Source organism: Lissotriton helveticus, chromosome 4_1 (assembly GCF_964261635.1).
Source record: "Lissotriton helveticus chromosome 4_1, aLisHel1.1, whole genome shotgun sequence".
Lineage (NCBI taxonomy): Eukaryota > Metazoa > Chordata > Amphibia > Caudata > Salamandridae > Lissotriton > Lissotriton helveticus.
In genome coordinates, this window is record NC_136063.1 from 103,127,752 (window position 1) to 103,146,527 (window position 18,776).

The 18,776-nt window shown below is 48.1% G+C and overlaps 1 protein-coding gene across 2 annotated transcripts in view; it reads right to left on the minus strand.

The window, feature by feature from the left end:
- The window catches only part of LOC144828401 (NFX1-type zinc finger-containing protein 1-like), a 1,040,362-nt gene that overhangs the window by 50,389 nt on the left and 971,197 nt on the right, over positions 1 to 18,776 (minus strand). For both annotated transcript variants that reach the window (XM_078686524.1, XM_078686523.1), the window contains exon 23: positions 14,896 to 14,991. In XM_078686524.1, coding sequence (XP_078542650.1) covers positions 14,896 to 14,991 — 96 coding nt within the window. The remainder of the gene's footprint in view (positions 1 to 14,895; positions 14,992 to 18,776) is intronic.

Consider the following 18,776-nt stretch of genomic DNA (forward strand, 5'->3'; position numbering starts at 1 on the left):
GGGGAGCCCTGCCGGAGGTTGCCGCTGGTCAATCGCGGTCTGAGGCGCCGGCTGTCCTGATCGAGACTGGAGGTGGGTCGGCCTGGGGACATCATTCGCCCGACAGCGTTGCTGGCCCGGGGTGTGGAGGGCTGCGGCCCCAGCGTTTGAGAGCCCCGGTATCAGGAGTCCGAAGTACTGCTGTGCGGGCGGGGCGCGACTGCGGCGCCCGTCCCCACCTCTTCCCGATCACTGGTGCACGGAACGACCTGCGCGACGGCCCCTGGGGTCTGCGCTGCCGGGACTGGTGTGGCATTGGAGAGGCCCAGTATTCTTCGCGGAGCCCGGGAATCCTCAAGGGCTTGAGGCGGGCAGTGACCCTGAGAGTCACTACAGCCTGGGAGGCGGATAAGGAGCGCTGGCGAGCGCTCAGAGGTGTGCAGCCCGGTGGCTGCCTCACGCAAGTGCCTAACTCGGATCTCCCTTACGGCGGACCAGTGACCCTGACCGACGGCGCCATTTTACTGCCGCCAGTTTGCTACCGCTTCCCCACAACCTGGCCCAGATTGCCTACGGCCACACTTTGCACCAAAGGTGCCGGCACGATCACGAGCCATAACATAAACGCTATGACGGGAAGAGGTACCAGGCACGCTGCGGCGCAATCCAAGCTGGAGAAGTACACCTTTGAAAAAAACGCTGTAAAACACCCGGAGGGTCGCACATCCATGGATAAGAGTACAGAGGGAGATGGCTCCAAAAAAGTGACGTTGGAAGATCTGATGCAGATGCTCTCCAGTGTACAGACGACGGTGGGGTCTATATCAACGGACATTGGCCTGCTGAGGGCAGACCTCCACAAGATGACGGAACGTGTGGCGCAGGTGGAAGTAGTCACCAAATCGTTGGTGGAAGACACTTCGGAATTACAACTTGCTGCAGAGCGCATGGAGGCGGTCACCAGAAAACTGCAGGAACGACTGGACGATCAAGAAGGGCGCTCCAGGAGGAACAACGTCCGGATTTTAGGTATTCCAGAGTCGGAGGGCAAGCAATCCATGGATCTGTATGTGGAGGATTTAATCAGGACGAAGCTGCAACCAAAGGGCCTCTCCCATTTCTTTTCTGTCGAAAGAGCGCACAGGGTCCCCGGGGGAAGGCCCAAGCAAGGGGCGATACCGCGACCAGTGCTGGCTAGACTTTTTAACTTCCGTGATAGGGATGCCATACTGCAAACAGCCAGGGTCTCTGCACCTGTTAAGATACTGAACTCCACTCTTGCCTTCTTCCCAGACTACACGGCTGAGGTGGCCCAGCGACGGAAGACTTTCACTGACATCAAAAAAGCTCTGCGAGCTAAGGAGATACCCTACTCCATGCTTTTCCCGGCACGGCTACGAATCGTGGATAATCATAAGGCGTGGTTCTTCGACACCCCGGAGGTGGCGAGGGACTGGCTGGATGGTTGGAGGCGAGTGGAAGCACCGCGACGAAATGACAGGGGTCAACGTGGCCACCGGCCAGCTACTCCACCAGTTCACCAGACAACCCAGGGTCATAGCCAGGATCTATTTGCAGAATCGGGCCTGGAGGACGGAGAGCGCACGGAAGAGTAGACCCCTGCAATCATAGTCCTTGAGAGACACCTCTTTGGAACATTGTCGATGTAACCCTTGGCGGACACTCCGTGCTGGACGGAGGAGCTCACTTGGAGCCGCTCGTGAGGTCACGGAGCTACTTACCCCTTGCAAGCAAGTACTTTGGGTTGGGTTGGGACTAAGCACTCTGCTAAGTTGGGGAGGCGGGCGGTTTTGGACCCGTGCAGCAGGGAGGGGGGGAGGAGGGGGAATGTTTGACTGTTTTAGTTTTTGCACTAGGCAACGATCTATGGCACGTGCTACGCGTTTTAGCTGGGGACACTTTCCTTGCAGAGGTGGGATGCAGGACCCGTCCCCTATTGCCCAGTACGAAATCACACACACACCTCAATGGCAGTACACGTGACGGTTACACCTGAGCAGTGCGTGCCACATCCCTCTCACACGTCGACCTTCACAGTCCTCACATGGAATGTCAGGGGTTTAGGCGACAAGGTGAAGCGGGGCCTAGTACTGCAATACCTGAAGCGTTGCAACCCGGCGATAGTCCTGATGCAGGAGACTCACCTTTTGGGCCTGGCCTCGAGAGCGATGGACAGATGGGGGTATAAATTCATGGCACATGCGGATTTCTCCTCCGGCTCTAGAGGGACGGGAATACTTATTCGGAAGAATTTCCCGATGGAGTGTCAACAGACCAAAATTGATTCCCAGGGCCGCTTTGCAGCTGCGACGATACAGTGGGAGGGCCAACTTTTCAATTTTGTATCCGTGTATGTCCCACCGGGCCTACATGCCACGGCACACACGGCCCTAGCGGCCTTTCTACTGTCATTACCAACGGCGACGTTGGTAATAGGGGGCGACTTTAATGATGTTGTAGATCACACGATGGACAGACACCCACATACCACAACGGTGCGGGGAGGCGGGCGACTCGCTGGCCTAATAGAAGCCCTTGGCCTCACAGACAGTTGGCGATACAAACATCCCTACGAGAAGCAATACACTTATTACTCAGCAACACATCACTGTCTCTCACGAATAGACTACATCCTAATGTCCGGTGATGGGCTGCACGGCGTTGAGGAGGCGGACATCCGTCCGAGAGGAATCTCGGATCACTCGCCACTGCGGCTCACTTACATGAATCACCGTCCCCATAGAAGCCGCGTCTTTCCCATTCATGCGGGCTATCTGCTGAGCGCCCCTTTGATGAAAACCCTGTCCAACACCGCAACCCACTACTTTCAGGAGAATACTGGCTCCGTGAGCTCCCATAGCACCCTGTGGGAAGCATATAAAACGGTCATACGTGGGCAGGCAACTACATCCATTGCTGCCCAGAAACGTACTCAGCATCACGATCTCGGTGCCCTTGAGGACGCACTTCAGTGTGCGATCTCTGCCCAGGAGGCCCACCCTTCTCCGGCGACTGCTCAGGCAGTTCGACTGCGGAACGTTGAGTGGGTGACATGCCAAAGGGAGTTGGTACATACCAAGATTCAAGCCTCCTGTCATAGGGTCTATGAGTTGGGCGATAAGGCCGGCAAGATGCTGGCCTGGCTCGACAGAAAAGAAAAAGCGGGCAGGGTGATTGCACACCTGACGCCACCAGAGGGACCCTCGATCTCGGACCCCGGAGCCATAGTCGAACTTCTGGCTGATCACTTTGAGGCGATCTACGCTCCCGAGGCACCGTATTCGACTGACGAAGCCTATGAATATATTAAGGATCTGACGATCCCCTACCTCTCACCTGAGGCAGTATTGGAGCTTGAGGCGGACGTCACTGTGGAGGAGATACGTGAAGCGACCAGCGCACTCGCTTCTGGCAAGGCTCTGGGTCCCAATGGCCTCCCAATAGAACTGTATAAGCACACTGCCCTGATAACGGCCCCCCATCTTCTCCGAATGTTTACGGACAGTCTAGAAATGGGGGAACTCCCTAGACATCAACGCCTTGCCACAGTAATCCCGATCCATAAACCTGGTAAGGCACCGGAATCATGCTCTTCCTACCGCCCCATCTCCTTACTGAACGCGGAACCAAAGATCCTTGCCAAATTATTGGCACAGCGTTTGGCTCCACACCTGAACACCCTGGTACACCCGGATCAGTCCGGATTTATGCCGAATCGTAATACCTCATATAATCTACGCCGTCTTCAGGCGGTAATGGCCCGCCGGGAGTATATACAGGAGCCGGCGGTACTTCTCTCGCTTGACGCCACTATGGCGTTTGATACGGTGGAGTGGCCCTATCTGTTTGCTGTGCTTCATCGCATGGGCTTCGGCCCCAAGTTCTGCGCGTGGGTCCGCTTGCTTTACACTAAGCCACTAGCCCAGATAGCAGCGAATGGTCACATCTCCAGAGATTTCCCGCTTGGTCGTGGGACAAGGCAGGGTTGCCCTTTGTCCCCCTTACTGTTTACGCTAGTTCTTGAGCCGCTGGCGATCTGGGTCAGGTGGGAGCCATCCATCAAAGGCATCAGATGGTCGCCGACATGGGAGGATCGGATATCTCTCTACGCGGACGATATCCTTTTGTATCTCACCTCCCCCAAAAAATTCTATTCTAGAACTACTGAACGTCTGCGAGAAATTTGGAAGGGTCTCAGGATATAGAATTAATTGGACTAAATCAGTCTTATACGTTCTTGCTGGAACCCCACCCCCGCTTCCGGCGGACTGTCCATTACGCTATACTGACGGCCCCTTCAGGTATCTGGGAATCCAAGTTTCTTCCGATCCGGACGAATTTCACGCCCTCAATCTGGGACCACCTCTGGAGCGGTTCAAAAGGGACGTGAAGGTGTGGCGTTCCCTCCCTCTCACTCTCCTGGGCAAAGCCGCATTGTTCAAAATGATGACGTTGCCCCGGTTTCTGTACCTCCTCGAGAACACACCGTTCCTGGTCTCCCCCTCCTACTTTAAGAATATCGCGGCAGCTGTATCTACTTTACTATGGGACGGGAAACCGGCCCGGATCGCGCAATGCAAGCTGGTAAAGGACTGGTACGATGGGGGTATAGCGCTCCCCAATATTGAATTGTACTACTGGGCTGCCCACCTTAAGCAAATTAATTACTGGCTGCACGCCCCGCAAGTGGAACCCGCCTTTTTGGCGGATAGGCATGGTATTGAACCCAGGGGACTGCTGAGAAACCTGTATAGTCGTAGAGTCCCATCTGATCTGATAGGCCCGACCCGTCACACAATCCAGCTCTGGTACAGGGCACATAGACACCTTCAATGCGCACACGTAATTACACTAATGACACCCCTGTGGGACTCACACAGATTGGGGTTCATGGGTAATAGTAAGGGGTTCTAGGCATGGGACTCCATAGGTATATCCGTGGTGGGTGATCTCTGGAGAAAACGTACCGTAGTAGACTTCGCTTTTCTACAAACCAAACATGATATGGCCCAATCAGAATATTACAGATATATGCAAATACGACACGCGCTTCTCTTAACCATCCCGACCGGAACAACATTACAGGACTCCACCCCTCTAGAGGACAGACTGCTTACAGAACATATGCCCGACAAAGCGACATCCCTCACATATCGGAAACTGGTCAACAATCTCCCTGACATGCTATCCAAGTTGCGCCTTTGTTGGGTGGGAGATATTGGTGACCTTGATGACTCAGAATGGCAGGAGGCACTCTCCTCGACAAAGGAATCGGCGATTCTGTCCAGACTTAAACTGGTCCAGTTGAAAATCGTTCACCGCACATACTACACCAGAACGGTTCTTCACAAAATAGTAAGAACCTCTCACGAATTTTGCCTCTGTGGATGCGGGGAGAGGGGGACATTTTACCACACGATCTGGGACTGTAGATGTGTAGCCATGTACTGGGCGGCGGTTATGCGGACCATTTCCCAAACCACAAAAGTTTCCCTACTGCCCAACCCACGCCGCTGTCTGCTAAACATTTGGGAGTCAGAAGATCTAACCCATCGTCAGCTGGACTGGGCTGTGCTGGGTATGATGGTGGCGAAGCGCAATATAGCCAAGCTGTGGGGTTCCAACGTCCTGCCCACGCTGAGAGACTGGTGCAAAGATATGGATGACGCCATGGTGGCCCAAAAGGCGGTGTTTGTTCATCGTGGTTGCCCGGCAAAATGGGGGCAAATCTGGGGGGCATGAAATAAATTTAGGGGGGATATATGTGAACCACCGCGAGTTGACACAGATGAGGACCTTTCAGATTGAGGATTGAGCCTGGTCTTTATGTACTGATGGTTGTGTCACCTAGTGTGCTGCTTTCCGCCCTTTGATGGACGGATATAGAGATGTGGGGATGAGTTGGTGGCCGCACGGCTGGTTAACAATATACTGCAATGTGTGACTGTCTGTTCTCTCATCTTTGAAGGATTGCTTGTGCTGCGCGTGCCTTTACGTTTCACGGAAAAGTTTTGTTATTTGGTTATTGTAAAATCATAGACCTAAGCCATATCGTATGCCTGAAATACTCGATACATGATACACCTAGTTTCTATTCGCCGCCGGACCCCTGGGTTGTCGGCCATGCGGCTGTGTTATCCTATTGACAATGCCTGAACTCTATTTCTGCTGCGGCCGGCCCGAACGGGTTGTAGGCCTTACGCTGTGTCATGCTGGAGGTGTACAATAAAGGTCTTACATTTTTTTTTTTTTTAAATAGTATGCACACTTCCCAGAAGTTGCAAGAACAGGAGGGCGGGTCTTACTTGCACGAAGCCTGCTTCTCGTAATATTGGGACCAGAAATTTTTTCCGAGCAAACTTGTCACAAAACATAATTAGGTGAAGTGTGTCTTGTGTGGAGAAATTGTCACAGGAGCAAGGTGCAGAATCTTCGGGTTTAGCCCAGTGCGGAAAAGAACCCAAAGTGAGATGTATTAAATTAAACCTAAATCTAATCAACAAAAAACGGTGGAAAGGGTTCGTGACAATCTTTAAATAAGGTTCAATATGAATGGACGTCTGTAAAAGATACATGCTTCTGACACCCCTTTTTTTAAGCTCCTCTTCCTCCCTCTCCGCCTCCAACAGTTTTCTAAAATTATGTTTGATCCAAGGTACATCCTCTTTCTTAATTCCTTCTGGGACTGTGTATAAATCAGGGCGTCCCAGTCTGACACACGCCGCTCGAACGTATGCCAGCCATGGGATTTCCTCTGCTTTCTCCAGAGCTAGGCAGTCTTTGAGGATAAGATGGTTAAGTGTAATTTCCTCGTTAAGCCAAGTATTTGCCCAGAAGGTCAGAGGGGCTACTTTGAGTTGATCTGTGATGTAGCCAAGACCTAATTCGGAATGTATAGAAAGGGTTGGGGTTGATTATGGGACTGACAAAATAGATCTGAGGAATCTATTTTCGACAAGTTGTAATTTACTGACTGAGGCATATCCCCATATAGAAGCCCCATATGATGCAATTGCACAGCATTTGGACATATACATTTTTAACATGGCCTCCATCGGTCTTGCTCCCAGCCTTTTAGCAAAACTAAGGAGTGCTGCTGTGGATCTTAAAACTGCATTACTCTTCTGTTTCTGCTGTGGTAACCAGGTGCCCTTCTCGTCAAATAAGACGCCCAGATAATTGAACACCGGTACCCTAGAGAGTTGATTACCCAGGCAACTAAAAGAGATGACCTTACCGATCTTCCTGCGACCCCCCGCTATCATTACATGGGATTTGCTGGTGTTGACTTTAAGGTCTAATGACTCCATGAAGGTGCCAAAATTGTCCAACAGCCTCTGTAGACCCACCCCCGTACGGGCGATCAGGACGGCATCATCCGCGTACAGGAGGACCGGGATCACCGTACCCCCTGCACTCGGACTGTCCGCCCTGACCCCAGTCAGGGATTTTTCCAATCCATTAATGTAAATTGTAAATAGAAGGGGTGCCAGGATACATCCTTGTCTTACACCCCGCCTAGAGTTAAAGTGGCTCGTGCACCTACCCTCCTGCGTGACCCTGACTGCTGCTGTAAGATTCTGGTGTAGGTCACTTAGAAAGTGGACCAAAGGTGCCTCTATCCCCAGATCCAGTAGGATCTTCCAAAGTTTGGAGCGATTCACCAAATCAAACGCTGAGGATAGGTCCATAAACCCTAGATATAAATAACCCTCTTTCGCGATAGTATATTTGTTAATCAGCAGGTGTAAGTTCAAGCACTGGTCAATTGTGCTTCTATGTTGCCTGAATCCATATTGAAGGTTCGAGAGCTCCCCCCTGTCAGACATCCAATCTCCCAATTTCTGCAGAATGACTCTGCCCATGATCTTAACGGCTGAGTCCAATAGGGAGATGGGTCTGTAACAGGAGGGGTCGCATCTCCTCCCTTTTTTGAATATGGGTACAATTATTGAAGAGGACCAGGAAGGGGGAAAACCCACTAGTGACGCTGCATTAAAAACATTTGTTAAGATCTTAGCCCAGAAAGTCGGATATAATATGTAGAGGTCAGCAGGAACCCTTCCACTGACACAATGCACACAGACGCACTGATACTTGCTATGCTTACACTGACACAATGCACACAGACGCACTGATACTGGCTATGCTTCCACTGACACAATGCACACAGACGCACTGTTACTCGCTATGCCTCCACTGACACAATGCACACAGACACACTGATACTCGCTATGCTTACACTGACACAATGCACACAAACGCACTGATACTCGCTATGCTTCTACTGACACAATGCACACAAACGCACTGATACTCACTATGCTTCCACTGACAGGATGCACACAGATGCACTGTTACTCGCAATGCTTCCACTGACACAATGCACACAGATGCACTGATACTCTTCATCCTTCCACTGATTGCACACACAGATGCACTGATACTCTCTATCCTTCCACTGACACAATGCACACAGACGCACTGATACTCGCTATGCTTCCACTGACACATGCACACAGATGCACTGATACTCGCTATGCTTCCACTCATACAATGCACACAGACGCACCGTTACTCGCTATGCTTCCACTGACACAATGCACACAGACGCACTGATATTCGCGATGCTTCCACTGACTCAATGCACATAGACGCACTGTTACTCGCTATGCCTCCACTGACATAATGCCCATAGACGCACTTATACTCGCTATGCTCCCACTGACACAATGCACACAGATGCACTGATACTATCTATCATTCCACTGATAGTACACACAGGCGCACTGTTACTCACTATGTTTCCACTGACACAGTGCACACAGATGTAATGATACTCTATCCTTCCACTGATAGCACACACAGATGCACTGATACTCTCTATCCTTCCACTGACACAATGCACACAGACGCACTGATACTCGCTATGCTTCCACTGACACAATGCACACAGACGCACTCTTACTCGCTATGTTTCCACTGACACAATGCACAGAAACGCACTGATACTCGCTATGCTTCCACTGATGCGATGCACACAGATGCACTGTTATTCGCTATGCTTCCACTGACACAATGAACACAGATGCACTGATAGTCTCTATTCTTCCACTGATAGTACACACAGACACACTGTTACTCGCTATGTTTCCACTGACACAGCGCACACAGATGCACTGATACTCTCTATCCTTCCACTGATAGTACACACAGATGCACTGATACTCTCTATCCTTCCACTGACACAATGCACAGACGCACTGATACTCGCTATGCTTCCACTGAAACAATGAACACAGATGCACTGATACTCTCTATCCTTCCACTGATAGTACACACAGACGCACTGTTACTCGCTATGTTTCCACTGACACAGTGCACATAGATGCACTGATACTCTCTATCCTTCCACTGATAGCACACACAAATGCACTGATACTCTCTATCCTTCCACTGACACAATGCACACAGACGCACTGATACTCGCTATGCTTACACTGACACAATGCACACAGACGCACTGATACTCGCTATGCTTCCACTGACACAATGCACACATACGCACTGTTACTCGCTATGCCTCCACTGACACAATGCACACAGATGCACTGATACTCTCTATCCTTCCACTGATAGTACACACAGACGCACTGTTACTCGCGATGTTTCCATTGACACAGTGCACACAGATGCACTGATATTCTCTATCCTTCCACTGACACAATGCACACAGACGCACTGATACTCGCTATGCTTCCACTGACACAATGCACACAGACGCACTCTTACTCGCTATCCTTCCACTGACACAATGCACAGAAACGCACTGATACTCGCTATGCTTCCACTGACGCGATGCACACAGATGCAGTGTTACTTGCTATGCTTCCACTGACACAATGAACACAGATGCACTGATAGTCTCTATTTTTCCACTGATAGTACACACAGACACACTGTTACTCGCTATGTTTCCACTGACACAGTGCACACAGATGCACTGATACTCTCTATCCTTCCACTGATAGTACACACAGATGCACTGATACTCTCTATCCTTCCACTGACACAATGCACAGACGCACTGATACTCGCTGTGCTTCCACTGAAACAATGAACACAGATGCACTGATACTCTCTATCCTTCCACTGATAGTACACACAGACGCACTGTTACTCGCTATGTTTCCACTGACACAGTGCACACAGATGCACTGATACTCTCTATCCTTCCACTGATAGCACACACAAATGCACTGATACTCTCTATCCTTCCACTGACACAATGCACACAGACGCACTGATACTCTCTATGCTCACACTGACACAATAGACACAGACGCACTGATACTCGCTATGCTTCCACTGACACAATGCACACAGACGCACTGTTACTCGCTATGCCTCCACTGACACAATGCACACAGACGCACTGATACTCGCTGTGCTTACACTGACACAATGCACACAAACGCACTGATACTCGCTATGCTACCACTGACACAATGCACACAAACGCACTGATATTCGCTATGCTTCCACTGACGTGATGCACACAGATGCACTGTTACTCGCAATGCTTCCACTGACACAATGCACACAGATGCACTGATATTCTTCATCCTTCCACTGATTGCACACACAGATGCACTGATACTCTCTATCCTTCCACTGACACAATGCACACAGACGCACTGATACTCGCTATGCTTCCACTGACACAATGCACACAGACGCACTGATACTTGCTATGCTTCCACTCACACAATGCACACAGACACACTGTTACTCGCTATGCTTCCACTGACACAATGCACACAGACGCACTGATATTCGCGCTGCTTCCACTGACGCAATGCACACAGACGCACTGTTACTCGCTATGCCTCCACTGACATAATGCCCACAGACGCACTTATACTCGCTATGCTTCCACTGACACAATGCACACAGGTGCACTGATACTCTCTATCATTCCACTGATAGTACACACAGACGCACTGTTACTCGCTATGTTTCCACTGACACAGTGCACACAGATGCAATGATACTCTATCCTTCCACTGATAGCACACACAGATGCACTGATACTCTCTATCCTTCCACTGACACAATGCACACAGACGCACTGATACTCGCTATGCTTCCACTGACACAATGCACACAGACGCACTCTTACTCGCTATGCTTCCACTGACACAATGCACACAAACGCACTGATACTCGCTATGCTTCCACTGACGCGATGCACACAGATGCACTGTTACTCGCTATGCTTCCACTGACACAATGAACACAGATGCACTGATAGTCTCTATTCTTCCACTGATAGTACACACAGACGCACTGTTACTCGCTATGTTTTCACTGACACAGTGCACACAGATGCACTGATACTCTCTATCCTTCCACTGATAGTACACACAGATGAACTGATACTCTCTATCCTTCCAATGACACAATGCACAGACGCACTGATACTCGCTATGCTTCCACTGACACAATGCACACAGACGCACTGATACGCGCTATGCTTCCACTGAAACAATGAACACAGATGCATTGATACTCTCCATCCTTCCACTGATAGTACACACAGATGCACTGTTACTCGCTATGTTTAGACTGACACAGTGCACACAGATGCACTGATACTCTTTATCCTTCCATTGATAGTACACACAGATGCACTGATACTCTCTATCCTTCCACTGACACAATGCACACAGATGCACTGATGCTCGCTATGCTACCACTGACACAATGCACACAGATGCACTGTTACTCACTATGCTTCCACTGACGCAATAAACACAGATGCACTGATACTCGTTATGCTTCCACTGACACAACGCACACAGACGCACTGTTACTCGCTATGCCTCCACTGACACAATGCACACAGATGCACTGATACTCTCTATCCTTCCCCTGAAACAATGCACACAGACGCACTGATACTCGCTATGCTTCCACTGACACAATGCACACAGACACACTGATATGCGCTATGCTTCCACTGACGCGATGCACACAGATGCACTGTTACTCGCTATGCTTTCACTGACACAATGCACACAGATGCACTGATACTCCCTATCCTTCCACTGATAGTACACACAGACGCACTGTTACTCGCTATGTTTCCACTGACACAGTGCACACAGATGCACTGATACTCTCTATCCTTCCACTGATAGTACACACAGATTCATTGATACTCTCTATCCTTCCACTGACACAATGCACACAGACGCACTGATACTCGCTATGCTCCACTGACACAATGCACACAGACGCACTGATACTCGCTATACTTCCACTGACGCGATTCACACAGACGCACTGTTACTCACTCCGATCACAGCTTACCCAGGATCCTGCTACTTAGAATCACTCGCCGTTCCCCATACAGTGGCCACGCCGGCGCAGCTGTGAATGCAAAATCTCTACGCCTGTAATGCTACATTAGGACTTCCAATAATGCCACAGAAAAGACAGACGTCGCCATGATGTGCTGCCCCACTCAAACAGCACAGGCATTTGTGCTTTTGTACGGACCAATGTATGCAGCAGGGGGCGGGAAGCAGTGTTGTGCAGTTTTTGCGTATTTGGTTATGTGCAGCCGTGCAGAATGCAGTTATAACGTAGGCTGACTTGCTGTGTGTATTTATTGTACAACGAAGTGCTCTCTGCTCCCCTTATATCGCGTTCATAAGAATCTACATGGCCTTGGTTCACCAACTTTTATTGTTACCTGCTAGATATTTTCTTCTTCCGTAGTTATCTGCTGCTAGTAACTGTAATATCACTGGATTGGACATTTGCCAATATGCCCCAAGTAATTATTAAGTCCAGGATCACTACCTAACATGTGTTGCGCATTGTTTGCTTTGTAGCAGCATGCTGAGGCAATCCATGCAGTTACCACCTCCGTGGTTATGTGCATAGAGGAACAGGCAGTGTTTGCATCTGTGATTACTTGCTGCTTGAGTCTTGTTCCTGCCTGTGGCTGTACTAGATCCTGGTAGTAAGAGATTCCTAATGTCTTGTTCTGTTATGGTGTAAATATACGCACACACCACTAGAGAACAGAATTCCAGCGTATGGATCTGCTCCACGCTGTGCAATTTACAGCTATCCCCTCAAGCCCACCATTGTGTTTAATCTCTCACACTCCTATATCTTGTCTTTACTTCCTCCTCCACTTTACCCCCTCTCAATGCTGGCCCCCCTCCTCAACTCTCTTCCCAGTCTCTCTCTACATTATCCTTCCACAAAGTACACCTTCATCCTACCCACCCTCCTCCTTCCATCGTGGTCTCTATTCTCCACCTCAACCTTCTTTCTCCACCTAACCCACATCTCCCCTTCTTTCTTCTGCCTCCAACTTATCTCTCCACCTCACCCTTATATTCCCATCTGTGTCCACCTATAACCAGGGCTTTAAGTGGGCTGGGTCTCACTAGTCTGAGCACCGGCAGTTTTTTAGAGGGGGCCTCGAAACGGGTCTCTATCAGGCGCTGTATTGTGCCCTGGCACAGGTGGTCCATTATTTTCCGACTGAAAACTAACAACCATTGACAAAGCCCATAGTCCTGACTTGTTGTAGGTATTATGTTACTTGTTGTATCTTATATCTGGATACAATGACAGAAACAGCAAAATACAAGTCAAGCAGCACACTATGCTGAGAACAGATTTTTGGATTACGTGTTTTTAAGCCACGCCCTTAATTACATTGGCCTCACCCCTTTGAGAGACCACCCAGTTTTTTCATCCCACTTAAAGCCCTGCCTATAACTATATAGCAAAAAGCATTTGCAATGCAATGGGTCTCGCATTTACGCAAATTTAAGCTATTGGCTCTGCAGGGAGTGACATTTGAACAGTGCAACACTGGAGTTTCAAGACGCGTGCAGTGAAACACTGCTCACGCGGCACTTACTTCCCGCAGCCATCGTTCCCATGAACAGTATGCATTGGAATACAATACGCATCATCTAGTCAGGAAATATACATATGCCAAGATAAAAGCACCTAAGACAACAATTTAAGCAACAACGCAAACAGTGGGTTCCGGATGGGCTGTCATACAGGGTACGGGCAGGGGTCGGCGGCCAAAGTGGAGGTCCCTGATTCCAAAAGTGCAGTTCTGTGACTATATTTCTCTAAGTTAATGCTTTATTTTAAGATAGTATAGCTCTGAAATAGTTTGTAAGTTTTATTTCTTTCTTTTTCTAAGCTCTGCTGTGTGAAGTTAAAGTGCTAACTGGAGGTCCTTATTTACTCACTATATGGCGTATAAAACAGGCGCTTGGCTCTGTCCTGCACCAGCAAAGCCCATCATGGTATGGCCCCAGAAGGTCTTCAGCATGGAGTAATTTCTTTCTTCTTCAGTTGGAATATTCTCAGATGGTCTAGATGCAAGTGACCTGGACTATTGCTTGTGCTGGTGTTAGAGTTTATAAACTAGAGTTACTCTTGAGATTAAAAAAAATCAATTTACTTGCAATTTCTTCTGAAGAACTACAGGACGACTCGTGTGGTCCCTGTGACCACCTTGTACAAACCAAAACACTAAAAGTCTATTTCGTCATAATTACGTGTATCAGTCTACGGGCAATCATGAGCACAATCTATATGCATCTCCTAACCACAATGACCTCTCAGGTTATTTGATCACAGACGCAGGGCAGAAACAGAGGGATTACCTAATATCGACAGGAATCAATCATGAGCTGATTTTACAAGCACTGCCTGAAATATAGTTTTTTCGTGGCAACTTGCCCAGTGGATGCATTATGTATAATTCAACGATGAAATAATAGTTGCAGAACTCACTGCTGTGTATCGATCTTGGCCATAGGGGAGGACAGCATTCACACTTACCCTGACATTTTCGAAGCGGGACACAGATTCATGGTCCTTGAGATGTTTGTAGAACAGAGGGACCAGCAGCTGTGATATCTCTGGGCGCATCCGATGCTACAAAGAAAAAGTGTGATGTTTTATTATAATTTGGGAGTCTGCCCCCTATTCTAAAGAAAGAATAGGATCTCCTACTATTACTCCCTTCATTGCGTTTCCTTTTTTTTAAAAATGTTTTTTTATACAAGCTTGAAATAGACATCAACATATGAACAAGCAAAGTAAACCATGACTACACAGTAAACCTTTACTGGATTTTAAAAAAACATAGAGTTTAGACCAGAAAATAAGATGAGGGAGGGGAAAAGGCAAAAGTAAAGGAACAAGACCAAAGCATAACAGAAGCAGAAAGTACATAAGCGTAAAATTCATTAGAGTAGAGCACTCAGTTCGCTAGTCACCAAGCCACTCAACCAATGGAGCCCAGATCTTCTGACCCAGCTCACGCTGTCTTCTTCCCCACCTCTGGAAGACCGCAGATTCTAAATTATAGTGAGCCAAAATCCTCGCTCTCCAGTTTACAAAAGTGGGGGCATCGTGGCTATTCCAATCTGAGGTTATACACAGCTTCATGAGTGACATAACAATAAATAAAAGAGCAGATGCATGTCTTGATTTATCACACAGACCATCACTATTACAGCCAAATATGACTAGCTCTGGTGACAAGAGCTGCTGAGATGTTGAGGCTAGAGTTAATAAACACTTCTACTTCCTGAAGGAAAAAAGCAAGTTTGGGGCAGGAAAAAAACATATGTACATCGTTGGCGGATATTAGGCCGAATCTCGGACAGCAGTGACCCCCTCTGCCTCCCCATTTAGAGATTTTGGCCAGGGTGTAATAAAGAACAAATAATGCCATGTAACATTGTGATCTTAAACTACCTGATATTAATACATTACTTGACAGATCTAAAGCCTGAGAGATATCCAACCCGGTCTTGCCCAGCTTTATCTCCCACTAGCATTTTGGAAAGCGAGATCGTCAGGAAGAGCGGAAAGCAAATACTGATAGACTGCCCCTATTTTTGACCGTTTCAAGATCAATTCCATTAGCAAATTCCTACTAAACAGAGTTGTGGCTTGGCTCTTTGATTTTTCTACATAGCTGTGGATCTGCAGGTATTTAAAAAACTCATGAGTATTAAGAGAGAACTTATCATTTAGAAATAAGAAAGAAGCCATTGAACCATCAAACCCTAAATCCCCCAAAGACTTAATCCCTTGGGCCATCCACCTAAATGTAATCTGATCTTGGAAGACGGAGGGTAATAGTCTAGCAGCCGTAAATGGTGTATAGTAATGGATATTGGGGATCGACCATTTCCGACGAATCTTGAGCCAAACTGAAAACATTGCAACGATGACCTTGAACTTGGTCTTCTTATAATAACTGGGTTCGAGTACCCGCAATAATATCCCCTTAGCATCCTCACCTAATCCTATCTCAAAAATAGATGGGCTGCAAAATGGTGGCAACACCGCCCTATCCCCAAACAACGGTAGGGCGAAATGCTGAAGAAGAGCTGACCAACAATACAGCACCAGATTCGGCACCGACCAACCCCCCCGATCATACGGAAGGTGCATCCACTTGGCCGCTCTTCGTGGTTGACGATATCACCAGAGGAACCTGTTATAGCACCTTTCAGCCCGGGCCAGACTATTTTGGGAAAATTCTAGTGGGATGGTTCTAAATAGGTATAGGAACTTTGGCAAGACCAACATATTGAGGACATTCCCCCTACCATACAGAGAAATATGCAGATTATCTAGCTTTGTCAAAGTAGAATTTACAGAGTCAATAATAGGCAGAATATTCAAATCTGCAATGTTATCGACTACAGCGGTGATTTTAACCCCAAGGTATGACGCATTTTGCACAACTGGTGCTTCAGAGGGACCCTGGCCACTGATTGAACAACCTGCGTATTGGTAACATTGAGTTTATAACCAGAAATCTGTCCATATTGTTGTGCTAAGAACTCAATAGCAGGGAAGGCTGATGCTACATTACTAGTCAAGACTATAATATCATCAGCGTATGCCAACACCTTATATTCTGACATATTGACCCTAACTGGAAGTATGTCCCTAAAACTCTAAATTTTGCTTAAAAAGGGGTCAATATATAAGGCAAACAGCAGGGGTGAGCAGGGCCAACGCTGCCTTGTGCCCCTGCTGATACTGAAAGGTCTTGACAATAGACCAGAAATCGAAAGAGTAGCCTCTGGAGCAGTGTAAAGTAATTAGACTGTTTGGGAGAACTCAGAGCTAAACCCCTTCCACTGAAGAACTGCCCATAAAACCCCCCAGGCGACCCTGTTGAACGCCTTTTCGGCGTCCAACAGGATCGCTACGAGGGGAGATTTTGTAACATGGGCCCAGTCCAAGAGTGCGATTACCCAGCGTACATGATCAGCCATATCGTGCCCTGGGATGAAACCATGCTGGCGCAATGAAACTAAAGAGGAAATCACCGAGGTCATCCTAGGGGCTAAAAAATTTTAATAGAATTTGCTATCTGTGTTGATTAGGGATATCGGGCGAAACGAGGAAGGGTCCAGCTCCGCTTTACCTTTCTTTTAAAAACAAATAATATTGGTTTGGCGCCATGGATCCGGTATATGACCAAGTTGAACCCCACGGAGGATTGTTAGCAATTCCTGCCTAATCTCTGAACGAAACCGACTGTAGAATTCCAAGGGGATATGGTCGGGGCCATCGGCTTTGCCGTTAGCTAATGAGTTAATCGGCAGCTCAACCTCATCCTATTCAATAGGGGCAGAAAGAGCTTCGTTCTGCTCTGCCGTGACCTGGGGGGAGTTAAGACCCTGTAAAAAAGCCCCAACTTCGCATTCAAATTCAAAATTTGGATCCCTAGCTTCCTCTGTGTACAGAGAAGTATAAAACTGATGAAAAACGTCCATGACCCCCTCTGGTGTATCCTGAATATGGCCTTGAGAGTCCTGAATCTTAGTTATACTATTAGCAAGTCCTCTCTGCTGGAGTCGCTTAGCCAAGACCCTGCCTGACCTCTCTCCAAACTCGACCATCGTAGATCGGAACTGCAGATACTTCGCTGCAAGGTCCTGACCAAACAACTCCAGCAAGGAGGCCCTAACTTTAGCAACCTGTAAGTGACTTTGAGATGTATCACGGCACTCCTTGATTGCACAAACCAGACGAACCTCTGCAGCCCCCAATTCCTCGATCCGCCGATTGATTTGATCTCGGACAGACCACTGCCGGAAAGACGAGAAACTCTTTGTTTCACCCCAGACCGCTGCCTTTAGCGTATCCCAAATGATGGTACAGGAGGCGGTCTCTCTATTAATGCTCAAAATTCTAAAATCCAGTTGCTCATGTGATCTATATATGATTGTTCTAATAATAGCTTTCTCTCAAATGTCCAAGTCCTAGGGGCCCTTATCGTGTGGGTAAAAGGACAGTCAATAATCAGCGGGTTATGATCTGACAGAATCCTAGGGGGGCTGAGATAGAGGTACCATCCACCAATTGATCAGACATGAAACAGTAATCTAACCTAACCATTTTATTATGAGGGGCGGAGAAATATGTATAACCATCAGAATGTTTGTTGTGGTGGAACCAAAGATCCGTCAAGCAATGCTCTTGAACCAAAGCTTGAAGTGCCCTAAAAACCATAGGTTTCTTACCAACATAGTTTTGACCCTCAACTAGATTAAAATCGGCAGGAAAACCTATATTAAAATCCCCACAGAAGCAAATAGGGCGAGGCCAAAGAGCCAACTCTACGTTCAGATGATGCAGAACTGCTGGGTCATCCAGATTAAAAGCATACACAGTGCAAATGGTTA